This window comes from Periplaneta americana, chromosome 5, assembly GCF_040183065.1.
Source record: "Periplaneta americana isolate PAMFEO1 chromosome 5, P.americana_PAMFEO1_priV1, whole genome shotgun sequence".
NCBI classification, from domain to species: domain Eukaryota; kingdom Metazoa; phylum Arthropoda; class Insecta; order Blattodea; family Blattidae; genus Periplaneta; species Periplaneta americana.
The window spans coordinates 164,499,067-164,519,082 of NC_091121.1; the positions used below are offsets into that span (position 1 = coordinate 164,499,067).

The 20,016-nt window shown below is 36.8% G+C and overlaps 1 protein-coding gene across 2 annotated transcripts in view; it reads right to left on the bottom strand.

The window, feature by feature from the left end:
* Clic (chloride intracellular channel protein 5) overlaps positions 1-17,044 on the bottom strand; it is a 340,626-nt gene extending 323,582 nt beyond the window's left edge. For both annotated transcript variants that reach the window (XM_069826752.1, XM_069826751.1), the window contains exon 1: positions 16,863-17,044. In XM_069826752.1, the coding sequence (XP_069682853.1) occupies positions 16,863-16,931 (69 nt within the window). In that variant the 5' untranslated portion in view covers positions 16,932-17,044. The remainder of the gene's footprint in view (positions 1-16,862) is intronic.
* Between the last annotated feature and the right edge of the window lie 2,972 nt (positions 17,045-20,016).

The window sequence follows — 20,016 nt, forward strand, 5'->3', positions numbered from 1 at the left end:
TTACTGGCCACGTGGCTAATAACTATGCACACGCTTAATGGACTCAAAATAAAAATCCTAGTGAAATAGTGGCATTTAATAAGTTAAATGAAGGAAAATAATTGATTTTTAAAATTATTTTAAAATTACAGTTATTGGCCGGGGTGGCCAATAACTGAAAAATGAGTTATAATTAAACAGTTATTAGCCAGTAAATTTTGAAAATTTAGGGATTGTTTTTCATTACGTTTTATAAGTGTAAAGTGAAAATAGAGATGTACTTACCTCATAATTGGAATAATAATGAATACCAATTAAAAGGAACAGTAATTATAACGACTCAACCACAACACAGTTCTTAAGAATTTCACAAGAAACCAAAGCCTGGGAACGTGTGTTTTGCAAAAACATCTTTTTCATCACACAGTGCTATCTGTTGTTGAAAATTAAAGTAACTACCAAATAAGAAAACATGCTGCTACCATCTGGCAAAATATTAATTAATTATTTGCACATCCTGTCTTATAATGACACATCAAATTTCAAGTGGCCAATAACTGTAAGGTGGCCAATAACTGTATGGTTTACCCTATTTGAATTTCGTCCCAATCATTTCTATTTGGCCTATGTATATTCCTATACCTGTCAGATATTGATATTAAATATTTTCATGATTTTACATATTTTGGTACATATTCAGCTTATTTCTCTTACATGGGTGTGAAATATGTACATATTTCACACCTTGATATTACATAAAAATAATTATAAATTTCAAAAGAATTTGAACCCGGGTCTCCGGCATGAAAAGCACACTACTCTAACCGTCCAGCTTACAATGCAACATTCGCCATCGTCTTTTGTCAGGTTTCAAACCACCAATCCCCGAGTCCAGAGACAAGCGTGGCAACCGCAGATGCTAATTTCTCCGCCTCGCCTACAATGAAGTTACTTGAAAAATTTATCACAACTGCTTTCTCTCGTCACAACTGAATAGTTTTCGCTTCTGATACAGCGTTAGCGGTCAGATCCATTAATCATGCTACAGAAGTTGGCCGAACGCCACTGAGTCCAGACCACCTACCGTAAGCAACGTGTGTGATGTGCAAGGTGTTTTCTACGACTGCAATGTGGGTCAGCGGGACAGCGCCCTCCGGGTCTCGGCCAGCCATTCAAATGAACCCCCGCCCCAGAAGTCTCCGACAAGAACAATGATCGCGAAAAATTGCGAAACCTGGCACTATGAGTTACGAGTATGAAATCGGCCTACAAGGACTTGCACTAGGATTTGTCCTGCACGCCTACACATTCGCACTAACCGGTCTCTCCATAAACAGGCTAAAGCAGTACAAGGGCATGGACAGAAGATACGGTACAGATGAGTGTATTGGGGAAAGGGAGTTCATACAGGAACACAACCTTGAATGCAAGCAAATATGTGTTGCATAAGATTATTTGTATCCAGTTCATACTTCTATTCCTACTGTCCCACTAAAGGTAAGCGTTCACTACATCGTATCGCACTCATCGGACGAATTGCACGGATCGGAAAAAGACAACCTTTGCTGTAATTCTTACGTAACCGCGTTCACTACATCGTATCGCACGCATCGCCTCTCGGCAAATCCGTCCACGTTTCTCGGATGAGCAACTTTTCCGATGCGTGCGATCATGGCCTCCTTTAATAAGTCAATTTTAATTTCTCAGCTGTTACTAATATATATTTTTCTTTAATGTACCGAAGTACATATGGTATTTCCATGCAGATATTCTGCGTCATCATACGATGAAAGAGTAATGGAACGGAGAAAAATTCTCTCCGGCGCCGGGATTTGAACCCGGGTTTTCAGCTCTACGTGCTGATGCTTTATCCACTAAGCAACACCGGATACCACCCCGGCGTCGGACAGAATCGTCTCAGATTAAGCTCCAACTCTTGGGTTCCCTCTAGTGGCCGCCCTCTGCACTACGTCATAGATGTCTAAGAACATAGGACCGAAGTCCACACATGTGCTAAGGTGCACTCGTTATGAGTGACTAGTTGGCCGGGATCCGACGGAATAAGCGCCGTCCTAAATCACGAAGTGATTTACGCATATATATATTGAAGTACATATGATATTTCCATGCAAATATATAATATAATGTATATGATATGCGTAAATCACATCGTGATTTAAGACGGCGCTTATTCCGTCGGATCCCGGCCAACTAGTCACTCATAACGAGTGCACCTAAGCACATGTGTGGACTTCGGTCCTACGTTCATAGACATCTATGACGTAGTGCAGAGGGCGGCCACTAGAGGGAACCCAAGAGTTGGAGCTTAATCTGAGACGATTCTGTCGACGCCGGGGTGGTATCCGGTGTGGCTTAGTGGATAAAGCATCAGCACGTACAGCTGAAAACCCGGGTTCAAATCCCGGCGCCGGAGAGAATTTTTCTCCGTTCCATTACTCTTTCATCGTATGTTACTATTATGTTGTGCCTTGTTCAGTATCGCGACAAAATGGCAGACGGAAAACTTATTTCGCTTGTAGAAAATTGCGAAGAATTATATAATTTGAGGCGTTCCCATTACAGTAATCAAGTCGTTTCTTGCATATATATATATATATATATATATATATATATATATATATATATATATATATGTAACCAATATTTCTTTCGTTTCTTCCTTTTCAATTAAGACGTATGAAGCTATTACAAATTCTTATTCGCTAACAGTCATAATTAATAGACCTAACCTCAACTCCTTTGTTTTCACCAATGTCAATATCGTACGACGTCATGTTTCAAACAGCTGATAGGGGAATCCGATGAGGCGATGAGATGGAGCCGTTACAGTGAACGCACTGCACTTAAAATATCCGTTGCGTGCGATTCGTACGAGGAGTGCGATACGATGTAGTGAACGCTTACCTTAACGCGATAGCCAACACTGAATACATTCTGAAATAAATGTACAATTTCTAAGTAAACAGATGAGTAGTAGATCCTATTAGTAATTACCTACTGAATAACAGTGAAGTTTGAATTTTATAGTTTAGAATTTATGTTTGGAAGGGGGGAAACTTTCACAGTTTCCTGGACAATAGGACGTTGTGTCCCCAATGTTGTTCGGAAGGGATGTACTCCAGTAGACAGTATCTTTAACACAAAGATTGCAAGAATGCACGCTGCGTCCACAATTTGTTTTGTAATTTACACTCCCTATCTGGAAGGTCTGGTAACAAAAGTGAAGAGCGGAAGGTGAAGGAGACAGAGAATGAAGGCACTGACATGGACCACTCCTGATTGAAACACATTGTAAACCCTCATTAAAATGTACAGTTTTCCCTTAAAACTTTCATTTTGTTGCATGCTATTTTCCTTTATCTTAGTCAAATTCCAGGAAGCAGTCTCTTCTCTCCGACATTTGCAGGGCAGTGAATGAAACAAGGTGACTCATTTTTAAGAAGTTGTGGTGCGAGTACTGTGAATAATATTTGTCATTTTCTTTTAATTTTATGTAATTTTTCCATTAGTTTAAGGGCATTTTAATGATCATTTTAAGTAGAGTTTTACGTCATCAACATCCGCCCCCTAGACATAATCGTCTACGTAGCATCTTGATAGTAGTACCATACCATATATAACATTAAATGGGATTACTGTTGAATACAGTGAAACAGTTAAAAACCGTGGCATTTTTATAGTTAGCAATTTAAATTGGAACACTCAGATAACACACACTTTCAAAAAAATATTTTCTCTACTTCACTCCTTGTTTCATGTGAAAGAATTTCTACCACTTAGTCTAAAAAAAGGGAATCTTATACAGACGCTTGTAATGCCAAATTTTGATTATTGCGATGCCTTACTACCTAATGTAAGTTCACTCTTAGCTGAGAGACTACAATATGTTCATAATGTGTGCATACGATTCATCTTCAATACTCGTAAATTTGACCATATAACACCTTTCCTCCAGTTACTTTCATGGATGCGTCTGAAGGAACGAAGAACAATACATTCACTGTCTTTTCTATTTAGAATCATGCATTCTACTCCGAATTATCTGCTATGGTGCTTTCAATTTCTTACAACTCTTTGAAACCGGCAACAAGCACTTCTTTCTATCCCCCAGCACAGAACGTCTTTATACTCATCGTCCTACACTGTAGAAATACCTCACCTCTGGAATTCGTTACCTAATGACGTCAGGGACTGCCGGACTTTATCACAATTCAAAATTAAATTGGAAAATTTTGTTTTTTTCATGGTTTTTAGGTACAGGACTCATACAAAAGACATTTCCAGTTTCGAACTTAATGAAATTTACGTTTTATGAATCTGATGTGCATGAAAATAACCCCAATGAAAAGAGAAACCAGTTGTGGCAACAATGTTTTCCTAGTTGGTAACACTGCCTCATAATAGCACATATAAACAAATTTGTTCATTGCTGAGGCGAAATGGCAGCTATAGAGCACAGAAAAGCTTTAATGTGTGCTTGATTTTCATGTGACCCAATAGGTAATTAACGTGCAACGGCATTACCGAACAAAGTTTGGTGCAGATCCACCCAGTGGGGCCTACAATCAGTAAATGGTGCACTGATTTTAAGGCAAGATTCTTCGGAAGCAGTTGCGATTTCACCCGTATCGACTACAGTTGCTGCAAGCCCTAAAACCAGAGGACAAAGTGCTACAAAGAAATTTCTGCATAAGTATGCAGACTTTAATATTGTAAACGATGATGAATTTATTCGTTTTGTGGTGTTTTCTGACGAAACCACTTTTCATCTTTCTGGTAAGATGAACAAACATCACCTCAAAATCTGGAGGTCGGAAAATCCGCGTACCTACGTGGAACTTGACTATAGGTTTGATGTGTGCTGTGTTACCAAGTGGGGACACACTGAACATCTTTAAAGTAAGGAACTAAACTTTTTGAGTTTCTCTTTCCATTGGTACAGTACTAGTTTCATGAGCTGCAGACCAGCGTAGAGAATTGACTGAAATCACACACATATATATAGTAGCTGTCACTCGCATGAGTCTTATCAACTATTACGTCATTCATCAAATTCCTGCAATACCTCTGAGGGATCATCGAACAGTGGAAGTTGTGGAAACTGTCGTGTTTGAAATTCTATAGTCATTATTACACGAAAACCTACATAAATTTAAACGAGAAAATTGTCTAAGAATCTATTATGTTCACGAAAATCTTGAAGCTTACATTTACTATCAATAGCACTGCAATACTTGTTCATGATACATTCACACATCGTTGTGTAAAATGATGTCAAAATTGGGGCAAGTAGATATATGACAATACATGCATACATCAGCCCAAGCGGGAATCGAACCCACGCCCCAGCGCAACTCCGGATCAGAAGGTAAGTGCCTGTCAACTGAGCTACGCCAGTGGCTTGCATGCATACTTACGTATGTATACACTCACATATTCTGGCATTAAAAGTTTAATTTTGCATGTATGTATGTAATGGAAAACACGAAGTTCACTGTCGAGGTTGACAGAGGCCCTCGGGTTGCCGTACCTGTCAATACATAAAAACCATATATGGCCTTACGGACAATGTTAATGAATAGTGTGAACATGACGCTCAACAGTTACCAAGAACTCATGATCCACCTAATATAATTTATTCACCGACCGTATTAAAGATTTCTCCTTTCTACACTTGGATACTAGATACTACGGCGCATAAATTACATACGAGACTTAAGACGTAAGGATCTGAGGTGTGGTATGCTAATTTTATTTTGAAGTTAATTATATAATAGTCTAACGTCAACATCTCTTGTTTTCATCGAGGCAAACACTATGCCATGTTTTTCACATTTAACAGTAAGACCATCAATAAACATACGAGAGTAATCGTTTTACAGCAAATTTATCAAGCAGTAATTTATAATAATAATAATAATAATAATAATAATAATAATAATAATAATAATAATAATAATGGTTTATTTTAACTGGCAGAGTTAAGGCCATTCGGCCTTCTCTTCCACTCAACCAGTATGATAGAAAATTACTACAATGCTATGAATATAACATAATTAATATAATACAATGACAATTCTTTTCATCTTCACAACACCAATAAAATAATTATGTAATAATAATAATAATAATAATAACAGTAATAGTAATGATAGTCATACCTAAATTAAATTAAATTATTAAACTCGATCACAATTATAACTTCAATTTGACTGCGCCCGTAAGAAATCGTTTAGCCTTTTCTTGAAAGTGGTTATTGTCTAGCAGCCCCTATCTTCTGAGGTAGAGAATTCCATTCACGGGGGACTGAGACAGTAAAGGAGGATGAATAGTGGGATGTTCTGTGGGCAGGAATTGCTAGGATTTGGCTCTCCTGTGACCTGGTGTTTAGATTGTGATTGGAGGATAAGTAGTTAAACCGGGAACGAAGATACTTTGGAAATATAGAAAAAAAAAAATCTAAAATAGGGTTATGTAGGTAAATGTCTTTTATGAACGACGGCATTCACTAGTAATTTTATTTTCCGTTTAATGTTCATTGAAAATTTGACTTTTTTTTTTTTTCGAATATAGTACAGTAGAACCTCTATTATCCGTGGTAATGAGGGGGTGGGCTGAACAGTTAATCGAAAAATCGGATAATCCGTACCATAAAATATTTTCGTAAATTTAGTGAATAATATTTACACTTTCGTAATTCCCTTCTTGGTTTTGCCGGTGTTGCGTTTAATATGCCAGATAGGGGATCAGAAGTTCACTAATTTAAGTCTGATTATCAACGACGGGTTTTTAAGGGATAAGGAAACTCGTTGTAATGGCTGTCTGTGGAAAGATATCAGTATCTGAGTTCTCGTGTTGTAGATTTACGAACTTTCTACACTCCAATCTCGTATTCTGATGCGAGATGAGCCACGGTTTATCTTTCCCCAAAACACTCAATTATTTACACTTTTTTTTTCCGATTTTTAGCACAATGAGTGTTCGTTTGATACCCGTAGAAAATATTTCATATAGCTAGAAGTTATACAGTACGACAATTCGAACAATAGGCCATGCAAGGGAAAAGGGTTGTAATAAGACTCTCTAGAGAAAAAAAAAAATAACGTGTTATAATACAATGTGCAATACTTCATATATTTCTGCAGCAAAAAAAAAAAAAAAGCGAGAGAAAGACAGACGGCTAATCCAGCAATCGGTTAATAGGGTGACGGATAATCGGGGTTCTACTGTAGTTACACCACATACATACTGTAAATCGATGTCTTCCGTCATCTTTCAAAGACAGGCGCCGCTAGTCTGGTATCGTCTTTACTCTTGTGAGAATTTTGAATCAATAACAAACATTCATGACCGTATGGTTATGACGAAAGACCGCCTTAACACACCATGTTCCCGAAATAGGAAGATAAATCATCACTTCCCGAAAAGAAATCGAATCTTGGTCGGCTGCAATTTCCTGAAATTCAAATACAGGGAATCACGGAATGACAACTGTCCAATAAATTGAAATATGATTTGCACCACAAGTAGTTGATGGGACGTAAATCACCAAAAATGTCAGCTAATAAAATGTGGAACAACAAAGTTTTTTTTTTTTTCTGAAAGCCTAGAAGTAACTTGTCAATAAGTTTATTACGCACAATATACTTAACTTTATTATGTATGGAATTATAGGATGGGGTAGCTTATTTAAATCCAATTTTAATTCACTTTATTTATTACAGAAGAAAATAATTAAAATATGTCTTCATAAACCTACTGATTTTCCATCTCAAAAATTGTTTTTGGACTTTAATGTCTTAAAATAAGACAAATTTATTATATTACTAAAATTCATACATAAAAATCGAAATAATTTTGAATTGTATTCTGATAGTTATGAAACAAAAGGTATGAATTTTTAAGATTGCAGTAAATAAAATGGCAATAAGGTGAGATTCCATAAGACGTAGGGCAGCAGAATGTGCTACAATGAATGAAAATCACAATGAGCATCATGTTGATGAAAAAGGACTCGTATCTCGGAAGATATCATTCTCAGTACCCATGTTCATTAGGTTTTTTGTCTTGTTTTCATTTAAACTAACCCACTCAGAAAATTCAATGCTCACACTTTAATGAAAATCTTCTTCAGCATATCTTATGATGCTGATGAACAAGTACAGACCCTCTGTACCCATATCTCGAAAGATATTAATTTAGGACTCATTTTTATTAGGTTTTTTATGAATACTACCACCCCTCAAAATATATGTACCGGTATCCAATACCTACCTACCACTTCACTTGCGTGATTCGTTTCCGCATATTTCGGATAGATGGCAGGACTGTGACCCATTTTCAAGTTGCACACCACTTCAACAGGCCATGCTGTGCATGATGTGTATCTGTGGAGAGTTATGTCGTGTACTGGGGTGAGTGTAAATGTTCGTGAAGTGTAGTGTAGGGAATGGGTGAGAATAATGACGAAGATGAAGAAGGGAGAAAGGGAAACCCAGTGCCAGCACGTAGCCTACTCCTGTCGAATATCACCAATGAAGCCGCCAGACTTATGATTCCTGTTCGATGGACGAATCACTATCAACAGTGACATATGCCTTCTCATATGCATTGCGGAGAGGTTTCGGATTTAACCCAGGCAATCTAGTGATTAGAAGTTGTGCACCGTCACTTCTCCTAGTCTCAAGGTAGAAATTTTACACGTAAATCTTTGATCCCGCTGGGAATCGAACCAGGCTGGCTAGTCTGGAGGACCAGAGCTAACTCGACAGATTCACCCCACAAAATATTGAATGCCCTTTTTAACACCCTGTATATCTCTGCGTAAGAGAGGTGGTATTATGTATGTAATGTAAGTAATGTAACACTGACTAAGCTATATTACAACATAAGGTAGGTATTCATTTTTTATTCTTAATGCACAAGATAACACTGTTCACGTGAATTAGTGACCTCATGAATATATAGCTAGTCACATATTTTAAGAGATAACCGCAGTAAATCCCTAAGCGTTTGTATTTCTTACGTGAAAAGTCTGCGGTCACAATTTCCTGAAATTCAAGTACAGGACGTCAAAGAATGTAAACTGTCTAATAAATGGAAATATGACCAGCTTGTTCTAAATTATTTTCCAACACCACATTGGGCCTATTCTATGATCTTTTTCTCTATTCGTCCATTAAACTTTCACAATCACATTGCACATGGTTCTCAAACATAAGTGTTGATGATAATAATAATAATTAACTCTGCAAATGAACAATAAACACCAAATAACTTAAATTGGATCTCATCTGCTGCTGCAATTACCAAAGACATTCTTAAATTTACAATCCCTTTCCAATAAGATGCAATGGTTTCAGTTGTTACACATCCCAGACTATGTAGAAAATACCACTGCCTGATATCCTAGATCAGACCTGCAGAACTGTAGCTCCTCAGAGCGAATTCTTTCCTCCCCTTTCTTATCCCACCCACCTTTTCTACCTGTGCGGTCATGGCGTTCTAGTTACGCTCGGCTGAATCAACATTCATTCTCGCGGCGGAAGTCGATCATCTCCAATAGAAGTGGAGTGAGGCTGACATATTTCCCCTACTTGCGAGTTCTCCAGGCCTGTCCTAGATCATAGTATAATGTTGTATATGATCTAGGCTGATATCTCCCATTCAGGAATCATTGAAAATACACTACATGCACGAAATAAGATTTCAAGTCTGTGCAATTTATGTCTCCTATCATAACCAGCGAATACGAAACTTACGCATAGGCTAATTTATTAAGGTGTCAGATGATGTTATGGAATACAAATTCATAGATTCATAATCGAAAGATGATGCCGACCCACTCAGAAAAACAAGACAGTGTATTGCAGTACATTCATTTAGCATTCGAAGATTGCTGAAATGTTAAAAATGTTATGTTTTATTTAACGACGCTCGCAAATGCAGAGGTTATATCAGCGTCGCCGGATGTGCCGGAATTTTGTCCCGCAGGAGTTCTTTTACATGCCAGTAAATCTGTTGTTAGCAAACGAATTCTTCAAAAGTGACTTTGATTCATCGGCTGAAGAATTTCAGTGAAGTGACTATCATTTAAAAATTAGCTCAAGCTTACGCCTCTAAATGCACAACATATTATCCTATAGACCAGTGGTATTCAATCTTTTTTTGCTAGCGCACCTCAAAAATACATTTTTTTTTACCTTGGTAACTCCAAATTGCATTGAAATTATATAAGAAATAACAAAAGACTAACTTATGATTGATGTTGTATGCAAAATGTGTTGTTATTGTTATTATTATTATTATTATTATTATTATTATTATTATTATTATTATTATTAAGTTACTACACATACAGTAGTTATTGATGCATTAATACCAGTAATCAATTCATATGTAAAATGTTATTAAAGCCAGGAAAACAAGAGTTGATATTATAAAAAAAATGTAAACTGCAGTAAGTTAACTATCAACAAGTTATAATAAAATAACTATCCAGTATTGCAGAAATCTTGAGACCCTTGTGCCACAAGCAATGCAAAAAATGTTACGCTTACAAATGTAAAAAAAAAAAAAAAAAAAAAAACATATACACACTGCAAACTGTAGTCATATTAGCAAGACCTCTATACATTAAGCTAAACTACCATATGCCTATAGTCGCAAATTTAACTGCACTGAATACCTTACTTACTTACAAATGACTTTTAAGGAACCTAGAGTTTCATTGCCACCCTCACATAAGCCCACCATCAGTCCCTATCCTCAGCAAGATTAATCCAGTCTCTACCACCATATCTCACTTTCCTCAAATCCATTTTTATATTGAATAATTTCAAGAGAAAAATTCTTCCGGTACCGGGTATTGACCCCGGGACCTATGGTTGAACGTACCAGTGCTCTACCGACTGAGCTACCCACGAACTCCATCCGACACAGTCTCAATTTTTCCCCTCATATCCACACAACTCGAGTGGGCTGACAAGATGCCACCAAGTGCACACAAACTCTGTGACTTGGAATTGTGGTTTTCTGTTAACGTATCTCCAATAACGTATTATGCAAGTCTAGTTTTCAGGTAAAGCTCCCTGTGAAGCAGACTTGAATAATTTCAAGGGAAAAATTGTTCTGGGGCCAGGTATCTACCACAGGACCTCTGATTGACTGTACCAGCTCTCTACTGACTGAGCTACCCAGGAACTCCACCTGACGCTGTATCAATTTCTCCTCTTATATCCACACAACTCGAGTGAGCTGACGATACGCCAGAGACCCACATTGAGTACACACAAACTCTGTGTGACTTGGAATTGTGGTTTTCCATTAACAAATCTCCAATAACATATAAATTATGCAAGTCTAGTTTTCAGGTAAAGCTCCCTATGAAACAAACTTGAATAATTTCAAGGGAAAAATTGTTCCGAGGCCGGGTATCGATCCCGCCACTTCTGGTTGAATGTACCAGCGCTCTACCAACTAAACTACCCGGGAACTCCACCTGACACCATTTCAAGTTTTCCCCTTATATCCACACAACTCGAGTGGGCTGCCCAGATGCAAGAGACCCCCATCGAGTGCACACGAGCACTGGTATGTTCAACCAGAGGTCCCGGGATCGATACCCAGCCTGGAACAATTTTTCCCTTGAAATTATTCAAGTCTGCTTCACCGGGAGCTTTACCTGAAAACTAGACTTGCATAATATATACATTACTAGAGGTACAGTAACAGAAAACCACAATTCCAAGCCACACAGAGTTTGTGTGATATAAAGTTTACCATCATCATAAAAAAAACTGTCATCCATATGCATCAGTTCCTCTGCAGTCACAGAACAAATCTGTTCACATGTTTTCTTCAAATTCTTCCAGCATGTAAGAATTAGTTTCTTACATTTTATTTTTAGTGTTCCCCAAAAATAAGTCACACGGTGTTAGATCTGGGGAAAGAGCAGTCCATAATTCGCTTGCTAATAATTATTAAGCCAAATAAACTACCTAATATTATTAATATGAATAATAAAACAGGATGCAAGTCTTAATCTGGCAAAGCGCCGTGAGTTCACAGATGCAAGCAGAGGTGGCAGCAGGGGAGATCTACCACTGATCGGACAGCAAACACCAGGAATGTTTGCTGGAACTCAATGTACATCTTTGAAAACTAATAACTAGACCTCGGATTTTAGGTAAAAACCTATTTTGTTCCTCATGATATATACAAAAGAAAAGTTGTACATATACGAATTATGGAAATACCTAATTTCACGTTAGAAACTATTTTTACCTAATTTTACATTTTCCAATTTCTACAGTTGGTAATATGAAAACGCTGTGTAATTCTGTATGCCAGTCATGTTTTGAAACTGGGGGAGGATGCAGTGAGCATTACTTCAGCTAAAAAACTTCTGCAGGACCCAACAATTGCCCGGGATATTGCATTCATCAAATCACATTATGTATTTCTGGTCCCCATTATTAATGCTCTAGAGTCTTCAGGCAAACCGGTCTACACGCAACTGGGATCGATAGAAGACGTGACAGAAAAAATCAACTTGGTTCCTGGTTATGTCGGTGAAAAAGTTTCTGAAAAACTCAAATCAGTGCTTCACACCTGAACATGAATGTGCTGTTCCCTTGCATCTAATACCAACATTTAAATATGCTCTGGTGTCATCATTTGATGTGGAAAGCTCATTTTCGGCATATAAGATGGTGTTATCTGAGAAGCGATGCATTTTATCAATGGAAAACTTAGAAAAGGTGTTAGTTGTTTACTCTGGCTCTAATTATGGACATGTACAATGAAATAATGTCAAATGTTTCGGCTAATTTGTAATGGGAAATGAAATAATGTCATTTTTTGTTCACCTATTTTTGTAATTTTAGAATCTATTTTGATTTGTGATAGAACTATTTTAGGTACCTAATTTAAGATTTTTAGGACCTAAAAGTCCGAGGTCTACTAATAACTGATGAAGAATGGACTAAAGAGATTCTAGCAACTCAGTCGTGAACATCTGAAGCAATACTTTAACGTGTTTCAGTCAAAATTATCAGAGCATATCATATCCTATTTCAATAATAAAAGGACAAATGAAAGAAATTAAACCACCTTCGGTGACAATAACTTCGACAAGCTCTGCAGATTCTACATAAAGAGGAGGAAACTATAATATCTTGTGTAGATAGAATTTACTAACTTACAAATGACTTTTAAGGAACCCGCAGGTTCATTGGCGCCCTCACATAAGCCAGCCATCGGTCCCTATAATGTGCAAGATTAATCCAGTCTCTATCATCATATCCTACCTCCCTCAAATCCATTTTAATATTATCCTCCCATCTACATCTCGGCCTCCCCAAAGATCTTTTTCCCTCCAGTCTCCCAACTAACATTCTATATGCATTTCTGGTTTTGCCCATACATGCTACATGCCCTGCCCATCTCAAACATCTGGATTTAATGTTCCTAATTATGTCAGGTGAAGAATACAATGCGTGCAGTTCTGTGTTGTATAACTTTCTCCGTTCTCCTATAACTTCATCCCTCTTAGCCCCAAATATTTTCCTAAGCACCTTATTCTCAAACACCAGATGCAGATGGAATAACTTGGAAAAATGGGATATTTTGAAAGTCGAATACCATATGTGCTGAAAAATTTCATTCATATTTGAGCTACGCATTCTGACTTCAGCTGTCACTATCAGGTGTAAATTTACTTTGGTAATACAATACCAAATTTGATACCATAATAGGCCCTAACACCTGTGGAGTAACGGTCAGCGCGTCCGGCCGCGAAACCAGGTGGCCCGGGTTCGAATCCCAGTCGGGGCAAGTTACCTGGTTGAGGTTTTTTCCAGGGTTTTCCCTCAACCCAATATGAGCAAATTCTGGGTAACTTTCGGTGCTGGACCCCAGACTCATTTCACCGGCATTACCACCTTCATTTCATTCAGACGCTAAATAACCTAGATGTTGATACAGCATCGTAAAATAACCCAATAAAATAGGCCCTAATATAGAATATTACTATGATGTACCGAAGTAAATATGATATTTCCATGTAAGAATTCTGCATTACCATAAGATAAGTTAAGTGTAAGAAATCACAAGGTGAATCAAGATGACAACATGTTCCATCGGACCCCGACCACTTGGTCACTCGTAATGAGTGCACATCTGTACACAGTGTTGGACATTGTGCCACTGTCACATATTCTGTGACACAGTACATGAGGGTAGACCCCAAAGGGGAACAGAAAGGTAGAACTTGAACTGAGAAGGATTCAATCCAGCATCAGAATTTGAATCTGGTGTGGCTTAATGGATCAAGAGTCAGCACATAGAACTGAAAACCCGGGTTCGAATCCCGGTGCCAGAGAAAATTTTTCTCTGTTCTACCCATTCTTCACCTAGGCTATTACAGAAGTATGTGACAACAAAACAATCCAAATTCAGTGAAAATGTCTAAATTTAGCTTAGTGTAGTGCATTAAATACCAATACAAATTTCGGCCGCATGTGGTTAACACGACTAGGGTTGCCAACCCTCCCGTATTTCCCAGGATCTCCCGTATTTGCCCCTAATTTTTAACAGTCTCCTAGCTCCCGTATTATTCTTCTCTTCAAGCATTTTCCTCCCTTATTTTTGCATAATGTAAAAATGTTTATTCTAAACATTTTATTTTGCCGTGAATGATTATTTATATGATAAGTTTTGTTGTTCAAGAGATGCATTAAAATGTGCTGTCTTTATAGAACACAATGGTTGCTAAGAATGGGGTTTACTGTTAACCCGTTTAAAATCAAACAGTGTTACTTACATACTTACAAATGGCTTTTAAGGAACCTGCAGATTCACTGCCGCCCTCACATAAGCCTGCCATCTGTCCCTATCCTGTGCAAGATTAATCCAGTCTCTATTATCATATCCCACCTCCTTCAAATCCATTTTAATATTATCTTCCCATCTACGTCTCGGCCTCCCCAGAGGTCTTTTTCCCTCCAGTCTCCCAACTAACACTCTATATGCATTTCTGGTTTTGCCCATACGTGCTACATGCCCTGCCCATCTCATACGTCTGGATTTAATGTTCCTAATTATGTCAAGTGAAGAATACAATGTATGCAGTGTATGGATTTATAACAAGCAGTTTTTTTTACGGTGATGGGTTGTTAGCCCTTCGCCCAACCCCCAAGTTGGAGGACCACCCCTTATCGGCTGTCCACGACTGCTTATTCAATATATTCGCAGCTACCCTCCATATCTGGAGGCCGTCTCCTCTATCCGCAACCTGAGGACGTGCCATGCCGTGGTGACAGGGACCCACAATACATGGACCAAGTAGTAATGCTCATACAAAGAGGGTGTTTCATCTATGAACAATAATTTGACAGATGTTGGAAACATGAACACGACACATTTAATCAAATCAGAGCTGCAAACTGCTGTAGGCCAACTAACTTATTACGCGAGACTAAATTTGTCTCAAAATACTCTTAATTTAAGCCTAGCTGCGGAAGTGTAGAATAAAGTTGTTTTTAAATTGTTTTTGGCGACTAAATCGAATAATTTGTCTATTTTATATGTGAAATTTTGCCGATTCTTTAGTCTCCCGTATTTCCTTCAAAAAAAAAAAAAAAAGTTGGCAACCCTAAACACGAGCCACTACTATCATAACAAACAAGGCAAAAACAAATTACAACCAAAAACACATAGGCCTGCAATAGCTCTTCATAAATACGGCATTATAGTAATGTAATACTGAATCTGGCTCTTTGTAGTATTGTACCCGTAGGCCTACTGTCACACTAATCCCTTCAAGATTACATCCAAACATTCTGAGCATTGTTCTAGTGTTCATTTACTAAACATAGGCCACTTATTTAAGCAATGACTTCCATACAGTTACATACTATTCCCACTTAGGCTAATTCAAATTAACTTTCATGTAATTTAATGTCAGATTTTCAACAACACAGTAAATCAAACAAGAAATAACTCATGTCAGCATCATATTCTTATTGTTACTGTGACAATATTAACAATATTAGAGTCAGAACACCTATAACTATATAAATTATTTATCAATCAGGATTTCTTTGAGGAAGTCAGCAAACTAAATAAAAAGCAACCATTCAACTAACCCACTAATCTTGTCACATAACTCGGCTTCATGTCACTTAGCTAGCACCTCATTTAACCCATCTAACACATAAATAAACTTATAAATCAGACGTCAGTCACGTTTGTGTTGTGGGGCGATATCAAAGATTGGCCCAAAAAGGGACAAAAATAAAATTCAATCAATGAAATACTACATTTTCAACTGTGGCAACACCAATTCTATGCTCTGCAGAAAAAATGCAACTTAAAAAAACAGTAGCCTAACTTAGACTCTTCATACACACGGAAAGTTTCTGCTAAATGAAACATTGAAGATAACGGAAGTAGGCTTATTTTATACGGTTTTGACAAGCGTATCACGTAACCCTGTCATAATACCACTTTCATTTTAATATTTATTGTAAATCCAGACATGATTCTTTCATTCTCTACAGCACTTCATATGCAAAACTTTGTGAACAGTTTGATCGACAAACGAACTTACATCTAACCTTTCACAACAGCATTGGGGACCGGCAATTTTATGTCCCGCACATCCACAGAAAGGTTTTTAATACGTCTGAACTAACATGAAAATTTAAATGCATTGTAAACGTCTTATTCTTGACGCATTTCATACACCTTTGTAGAACGAACTGTCTACTCAGCCATTTTACGCGCCCAACCGTTGATAGACGCAACAAAGTCTTCATGGAGAAACGCCCATGCACTCGACAAAGTTTTTTGACACGTACCTTAATAATAAGCTCGATTTCCGGAACTTCTCCTCCATTTGTCCCATTCTGGATCGATTCATCTGCCATGCTGAATTAGATAATTAAGATTTAACACAACTAATACACCACTCCAAACACACAGCACGTTACAACCTGTCGTTCTCCGGCTGGAAACTTGGGGAAACTTGGAACTCTGGAACATGCGCAAATCGTACTGCGCAACACGTCCAAAGACTATAGTTCAAAGACAGCACACTACACATAATTGTCTGGTTCTGTTACGTCATGGTATTCTTACCAAAGACCTTCAAACACGAAAAGCAACTTTTATAAAACTAAATTATTTACATGAGGAAATTATAAAGCACGTACCTGCCCATCAGCAGAATTTAGCATAATATTTATGATATAGATTCACAAAATGCACAACAACTCATGAAGAAATAAATGTATAAAAGTGTACTGCGAGATTTCAATTTAAACAAAGAAACAGTTTTGTCTTAAAAAGGTACAATTAAAAAATAAGAATTCAATTCTTAAAATAAAATGATGAAGTCCAATATTATACTGATTGAAATTAGTAAACAATTTATATTAATTACGTATTTTTCCATAAAATTTACATATTAGTTTTGTTAGTGCTTTTAACAAAAGATGATTTACATTCCTCATTTTAATTAGAGTCCTTTACAGATCTCTAATTTGTATTTATTATTAATTATTCAACCTTTATCTGTTTCATTTTTCAATTAACTTACAACTAAGACTTAAAGATTATTATGACACATCTGTGTTTTCCATTTTTTGTTTATATGTTGAAGATACTGCATATAAATTTTCTATTTCTCCGATTTTTATTATTGCATCACAGCTATGGAATATACAATAGCGCCTTTACAGTATTCTTCGAAATATTTTTCACCCCTCTTTTCCTATAGACTTTCTATGGTACTTGAGTTTCTGCATTTTATTTTGTGTCATTCCCTGGATTATCATCAATTCCTGTTCCTGGTGCTATTTCTGGAGATTCTGATTCTTCGTTGGTAAGTTCATTAGTACCTGAAATACTTCTTTGTAGAATTTCATTAACGTCTTTAGAAGCTTCTGATAACACACTGGTATCCGAAAATAAAGCATTTGCCACCTCTAACGCACTTCTGTTTGTCAGTACAACATCTGTCAATGATGGATGTACCAATTTTACAGCTTTAGTGATTAAATCATTTACAAGTTGGTCCACAATATATTCCTCTGGACAGCATTCACTTATTACATTTTCCAGTAACTCTTCGATAATTCTCTTCCTAATATCTCCTGAAGGACATAAATTCTTAGTTGCCACTTCTATTATTTCGTTAACAACTTGTCTTCTTATGCCAGCGATCTTGGCTAATACCTCTGGTGGTTCATCAGTATCGTAATTTAAATAACTTCTCACCATTCTCATTGCATCATTTAGGATCATATTCACTAACCGCTTTGCAGTTTCTGTTACTTTAATTGTATTGGTAATTAATTCTTTCACAGTCGCTTTTGCAGTTAACACCGAACTACTTAGTGAAGTGTCAGATGAAGATTCCTTAGGAAGACAAACAGGGAGGCTTTCTTCACTGAAAAGCTTCTCGATGTAATACTCTGTAATTTCTGTTTCTTCTGACAATGAGGCAACAGCAGCATCCTTCTCATGACTTCTTGGAGTTAAGAAATCACTTGGAGTTCTATAAGCAAAATTTGGATCCCAGTCTAATGAACACATACCACTAAAATATCGTTCTTCATCCAAGAGCGAAGGAACATCCCTTATATCAATTACATCGTCCTGAGCCCTTAATATTACTCTGGTAATTAATTCTTCAATAATTGCATTTATGAATTGATTTAAGCCAACTTTTACAATTAATTCCTTAGTCATTGTCTTTGGAAATTCTCCTAAGATAATTGATGTTCCATCTAGTGAAGATGATGGTCGCGGTAATACATCTGCCAACATTCCATCTTCTTCTCCTTTCCCTTTTGTAGACATAATTGATCTCAATGCAGCTTGAATTTCCTTCTCTTCTAATGTTATCATGCCACACTTCGAAATTGTTATGCACTGTTTCGGTGTCTCATAATAAGTTTCTATTGCCTCAATGGAATTTAACACTTCTACACCTTCTACCAGTTGCCTAGATGAGGAAAAAGTGAAGTTATACATATAGTTAGAGAAACAGACACTTTATTAATTATTAATTAAAATTGTCTGCTAGACATCCCAAGTGACCATAAAGGATCCAGAAAATATATTAGAAAAATTCCACTTTAAAAACTACCTATATATACGCTAGTATCTAGGTTAAAATAATTGAAGAAAACAATAAAAAAAACTCTAAGTAGAATATAAATGATTATTCAACAGAGACAAGAAATCTTACACAAATTTTAACAATGGTTTCGTTTGAAATTACCAAAAGAAAGCAAAAAAATTATTTGTGAAATTGAATTCGCATTCTTGCTAACTCTGTACAAAGAATTTGTGCTGATGAGATCAGATGAACAACTGCCTTTCTGTTCAAATTATTGACAATTGAATCGGTCGGAGCTAAAAGGAATTAAGTCAAAACATACAGTTTTTCGGTTATGGCAACAATTTGAACAATAGAAGTCATGCGCATCGAATGGTGGAAGAAGGAACTAAGTCAGACTTTTAAATGTTCTTTGGTCTTCTATAACATAAAAATATACATATTTGTGGAATGTTTTTTTGCTTCTCCTGAAAAGTTGTGAAAAGTGACTTAGTTCCTTTTAGCTCTGATTGATTCAATTGATTCTGATTGTATATTTTCCTGCTTTGGTGGATGGGCATGATCGCCTTCTTTCAAAACATTTTTCCGAATACATGACCAATAATCTTGATAGTTTTTTAGTATCTCTTTTATGGTATATGAAATCATGCAATAGTAATTTCTTCCCATTTCTCGATGACACAAGAATTTCGGATCTTTCTATTTTGTTATCCAAAATAGAATTTGTGTATATATAGTTACAACCAATAAAGAAGAAAATAATATAAGAACTTGTAACTATAGTCACTTACTTACCTACTTATGGCTTTTAGAGAGCCTGGAGATTCATTGCTGCCCTCATATAAGCCCACCATCGGTCCCTTTCCTGAACAAGACTAATCCAGTCT